Consider the following 6,000-nt stretch of genomic DNA (forward strand, 5'->3'; position numbering starts at 1 on the left):
AGGGGCTGCAAATACCACATACTTGTTTATATTCTTGTGTACCATGCCCATCAACTTTTCCTTTGAATCTCTTTAACAGTGATTATAGTTTAAACATGAATGCCTGCAGAATATTAATTTATTTAGAAATAAGTCATCAAAATATTGCTGAAATATTCACTGAATTGGTAGGAATATACCTAAATTAAGCAGTCTGCTGGACTTCACATACTTACCTGTTTCACCTTTGAAGATAGATTTACTGCCAGTAATAAAAAGAGTATTTTCAAAATTTGAAGTGCAGCTCAATTGTTCTTTCAGGAAAGGTTGCTTCTAGGCACTTCTCTGTAACTGAAAGAATTAGGGCCAGATCTCATCTTATTTCAATTATTCACATAGCCTTTTGGAATGATACCTCCCTATTCAGGTTTGTGTTCATTATTTGGTTTTTGTCAGAGAGAATTATCAACCTTGAACTTTATCCCCCAAAGGTTCTTCCTTTAGGAAATCAGCTTTCTTTTCTTGTGTCCATGGAAATGCAGATAACTTTAAGACCCTGGAAGCTAGAAGGGACTCCACGGTGTAACACTGAATCCTTTTGTGAAAAAACAAGTGACACATAGATGCTAAATGGACAGAGAGTAGGAGTCTTGCATGTCATCTTGCTCTAAAAAAACTGTACTAGTAAAACAAAGATGAATCATTCTAGTGTATAGAGCTCACAGCCCACCAGGCTATTAATTCTAACATGTCATACAAGAAAATAAAATGTTTTGCATAAGTAAAACAAGAAGTTGTCAAATAAGATGGTTATAATCAAATGAATGAGTCTGAATGACTCATTTGAATGTTTGAATGTGCTGCCTGAGGTAGTTAAGAGAAGGAATGATTAATGGCAATGGATTAGTTGAAAAGCATCATAGATATAATTAAATTATAATAATTTGCTTGCTGAGCTAATAATAACCATGGATTTTAATGAAATATTAATTCTTGCTAAATGGCTGTGTAATTCCTATGAAGCCACATACCACTGTCTCTGTTGATGTATGCAGCTGAGTTACTGGTTTTGTGAATAATCCCATGAATTACTCACGAATGATCCCAAATACACAGGGCAAGATGCTGAGCTGATATTAATTTGTATAGCCATATTTGGTGAAAATAAACTCTTCTTGTTCAGACAAAGAATCAGTTTAGCCCATTTGCCCTGAAGTCCAAAAGTTTTAGGGAGCGTTTCAGTGTCTCACAGGACGGGATTGGTTTCAGTCAGAAAGGAACATGTACTTTCAGGGGGCATTTCAGCTCAGCAGTATGAACCCTTGCTTTGCTTCAGTCCCACATCCTACAAGCACTGTGCTGTACTTCACCTTTGGTCAGAAACCCAAGGGCTTCCATTATAATGCACTTGTCACATAACTTCTCTGCAAGGCGGACAGCACAATTCATTTTTAAAAGGAATAATGGCAGCCTGAAGGGAGTTGTCATTTGAGAAGACTGGTAGTTCCAGTATGTTTGTCATACCCTGTGAAAGGAAGAATGGAATGAGCACAGGGATTGTGGAAGTCCATTTGACTTTTTTTAGCAGAGGATCTGGAAGAAAAACTCCATATAACAAATTTCTCTTTAGCTTAGCTTGATCCAGTGATCAAGAGTTCATATGAGCACAACAAGAGAGAGTATTCAGATCATATTGTGAGCATCCAGGAACAGCCAATGTTCTGTTTGATAAGTGTAAGCACTGCTAATTATTTAAATGAAATGCCTTATGATAAAGGTGCTGTTCAGGCATGCTTATAGCCACATGATTTTATTTTGGCTCTGCACGTACTTTCTGACTGATCTTAAATGTGTCAGTAAATCCTTCTCTATTGCTGTTCCTCAACTATAAAAAAAGATGCCTTGTCTGCCTTGGCTTTGCAGAGTGTAAATGCTTCATGGAATGAGGACTGTTTCTGTGTATTCATACGGTGTCTCCTTTGTAAACCTGTCAGTGCCATTCTTACACAAATACTTCTAATGAGGGAGCTATTCTCAGACTAATGCTACTTTACAGGACAGAAAATTGCCCAGCTCTCTCTGGTAATAATTAATTTTCCTCCCTATTCTTTAGATGTCTGCTGATTTTTAGGTAAGTTTTAAAATTAAGTAATTGCCAGTGGTCTCCAAGGTTCAATAGCTAATTATTGGATGGAGGTGGATGGCATTTCCTAGCTTAATGTGTCCTATGTTTGTGCTCCTTGTGTATTCTATCAATTAAAGTTTCCTCTTTGAATCAAGGAAATGGCATCTTGTATTTCCAGACCATCTCCCCTTTCAGACAAGAACCTTTTTGCTATACTGAGAGAATTAAGCACTCATTATCAGTTGAGTTCAAATTGTCATCTTTCCATCCAAGCAATTTGTAGAAAAATCCATTCAGATTCATGCCAGCATAAATGAAGTTGTCAGTGAGAGCTCTCCTTTAGTGACACTTGTATGTGAGGAAGATGTTGGAGTAGTATCACTCTCAGCATGACTGATATAAAATACCTATAAACTGACCACAGTAGGTTTTCTATTAAAGTTCTGATCAGCTGGGCAGAAAAAGAGAGTGTAATTTTTATTTCAGGCTTCTGTTTGCATAGCTAGCAAGAAATTTGACTTGGTCAAATTTTATCTTAAAACTTTTCTAAGAAAAGCAAGAGAATCATAGGGTTGCATCATTGTAAACGTTATATATATTAAAAAAATAATAATAAAAAAGGATAAAATATCTATTCAACACTAACATCACCTGATTTCTTCCTTTTCTGCTTTTCTGTGCTTATCTGGTCTTCAAGAAATTACTGCATGTTGTTCAATCCTATTTTTCATTAGAACAAACAATATAGCTGTTGACAACATATTCAAAACTGATGTTGGATAACTCTGAAGCACTTTTTTTAAAGCTGCTAAAATAAACTACTGTATTTATGAAATTATTTTCCCCACTTTTTATCTCTGAAATTTCATGAAGATGACATAAATTTCCAAAAATTGTGCAATTCTGGAAGTATGATGCATAGAAAAAAAAACAAACCAAAACTGAAATACCTGATCATCTTAATGGAAAGCTTTGAAAACTGAATTATAAATGTCTTCTGAAGAGCGGCTAAATAAGCATAAGTGCAGTAACCACAGTTAGTAACAAACAAATGAAAATATGTAGATGTGATTATAATTTTCTAAGGTGCTGACTTAGTTACTTGAATTTTAAGCTACTGCTGTAAATAGCAATAAGACACAGAGAAAAATGGAAAGTGAATAGAAATTTGAAAACTGGATGGGTAAAAGGACATGTAGTAATACCACAGAGGCAATATAAATGACCTTCATTGTAGTAGGTTGTGAAAATAGACAGATGTCTATTATGGAGGATAATCTGTCATTCCCTTTCAAAATTCTCTGCAATCAGAACTGCAAGGTCAGGCTCTTGTGCAGATGATCTCTTGCATTTGCCTTTATAAGACTTCAGCTGAAGTGCTGAGAATCTCTCCCAAGACTTGATCATTTACCCATTATTCCTAATTACAAAACTTCCAGGGGAGTACAAAACTGAAAGATGCAGGCTGACTGCAAAAGAAGGTGCAGAAAAATTTCACAAGTACAAAAAGATGAAAGAAGAGTTACTGGAATTCTTTTCACCTGCTTTGTCCAGCACTCAGTGATGTGGGAATTGCCTGATCATCACAAAGGAGTTCAGGAAACTTATACCTTACAAGATTTCTTTTCATTTGAGCTCTTACATCAAAAGCCACTCCACACAAATAGAACAAATATCTTCTAAGAGAAGCATAAAGTTGTTATTTTTGAGGCACACTTTGACTTCCTATGTTACTCTTCACTGTTAGCTCTAAAATTAAAATCCTAGGAAGATCTATTTCTCCTTCTTTATTTTCATACTTCAGTGTATCTGCATTTCTGTTTTTACAGCTGGAGTGAGACATTGTGCAAAAGTAATTGAAACGACCTTTCTCTTTGATTGTAGGATTATAATCTAATTTTCTATGAATGCAGTGCATATTCTGGGTACAATGTGGAAAAGTCTGTGCTTCACTTAGCTAGGTAAGAAAAAAACACAAACAATGAGTTTTTTATGTGCCTGCATGCCCTGTAACTGATGACATTGTGAATTCCCTTTGTTTAATTAGTTTTATGTTATATTATGTTATATTTATATTATATTAATTTTATATTTATTAGCTATAGAAACTGAGGGTGGTGAAATATTTATTGCTTTTAAACTGCTCTGTAGCCTGACCCTGTTGCTCTGACTGAGAGTTGCTTAGGTTCAGAAAGAGTTATGCTGGTGAAACTTTGTATGGATCCAGAAACATCTGGATTGTTGCTAGGAAAGCTGAGGGCCTTGGCTGTTGTGATAATTCTTGCAAGAATTTCCTGAAGGTTTGGAGAAATATATTTGAAAATGGATACTGTTGACTGCTTGCAGCAGGACATTGGATATGCTTCTTTCTTCTCTCTGATCATTACTGCTCAAATTCTTCCTGGGGGCTAGGAGACCAGAAGAAGTGGATTTTTGAAGTTATATAAAGGCTAGAGGTAAAGGTACAGGAAAATATGGCCCCTCTGAACTGCTTACAGAGGTGAAGACACTGGTAATGAGTTGGAAAATCTCTAGTATTGTTGCTGAAATCAGTGAAATTTTGTGAAAGTGTCAGTAATTGATGAATGACTAGGCAGACAGATTTGTTTTAGTTTTGTTCCAGCCTTAAAAGTAATAGATGAAAGTCACTGTTTTGAGTCTCTGTAATATGCAAAAAATATTAACAATCAGCACTAATTTTTTCTAACTAAATGAACCAAGGCAGTTGTGTTATGGGGTCACCATATTTGTGCTTTTTTGTTTGTTTGTTAGTTCACAAAATTGTATCATCTATTGTAAAATCTCTGGACATTTTTATACTCTTGGGAAAATGTTTTTTTGTTTGCTCTCTTGTGGGTTTTATAGACTTTTTTTTCTCACATGTATTCTTTCTTTGCCCCAGGATTTTAAAAGAACATGAAGATAAAGTGAAAGAGAAAACCATTGAACTTCAATCTGATACAAAAAAAAAGTCATGCTGTATGAGGCAATAAAATGCTGAGGCGTGTTTACAAGTCATACATTTATACAACACTACCTGGAACTATCAGATTTGCTTTTATCTTCCAAATATTTCTTCTGCTATGTTCTGAGTGTAGGTGTAAGTGGAAGTTAAAATCTTTTTATGATCTGATCTTGCTTTTATAAATATTATCTTCAGTTAATTGACAGTGTATTTGGGGCAGTAACAGTCTCTTATTCTGTTTGATGCCTAATACCACTGAATCCTGTTTTGTCATCAGGCTTGTAGAAGCTGTCACATTATTAATAAGAAGAAATAATTTTATGGGGAGAAAACTATTTGGAATATGAAGTAAATTCTTACTGGTGTGAATGACCCATCCTGTGAATATGGCTTATTTCATTTTTGTTCAGACCTTTAGATCCTGATTTTGTGCTGAGGTCTTTATAGTTTTTCAAAAATTTACATAGGTATAGTTGTTTGTAGTTCAAAACATGTTAAGGCTGACTGAACAGCTCTTTGTCTTCAAAAGGCTGTCACAGAAGGTATCATAGAATATTTTGGAGGTAGAATTTTCAGAAACACCGGATCTTATTTTGAGGAAGACTTTGAAAAACTTACCAGCATTTAATGAGTGAAAAATCTCACCAAATTCCAGTGAGATATTGCTCTTTTAGCAATGCTAAGGAAAAAATCCTCGTCATTTAGCTAAACACATGACTGATTTTTCAAAAGCAGCTGCCACACAACATTCCTCCAGGGCCTGATAGCACTGAGACACAGTTTACCCATGGGGATGCGTTTTAGAAAATCATGGCCCACCCTGGATCATAAGAAACGCAAATGTCAATTATCTTTTGAAGCTTTTGTGGAATATAAATGGAAATAAGAAACTTGAGAGTGCGTCACCCAGCCACCACATGATCAACAATTA

At 35.2% G+C, this 6,000-nt stretch overlaps 1 protein-coding gene across 1 annotated transcript in view; it reads left to right on the forward strand.

Annotated features, from left to right (window-relative positions):
* The window catches only part of CRACR2A (calcium release activated channel regulator 2A), a 52,672-nt gene extending 47,197 nt beyond the window's left edge, over nt 1-5,475 (forward strand). Inside the window, exons 17-18 of the mRNA XM_005531031.3 lie at nt 3,989-4,065; nt 5,007-5,475. Coding sequence (XP_005531088.1) covers nt 3,989-4,065; nt 5,007-5,097 — 168 coding nt within the window. The 3' untranslated portion in view covers nt 5,098-5,475. The remainder of the gene's footprint in view (nt 1-3,988; nt 4,066-5,006) is intronic.
* The last annotated feature ends 525 nt before the right edge of the window (nt 5,476-6,000 follow it).

This window comes from Pseudopodoces humilis, chromosome 2 (assembly GCF_049639895.1).
Source record: "Pseudopodoces humilis isolate 2021_Gansu_Grassland_sample_001 chromosome 2, ASM4963989v1, whole genome shotgun sequence".
NCBI classification, from domain to species: Eukaryota; Metazoa; Chordata; class Aves; order Passeriformes; family Paridae; genus Pseudopodoces; species Pseudopodoces humilis.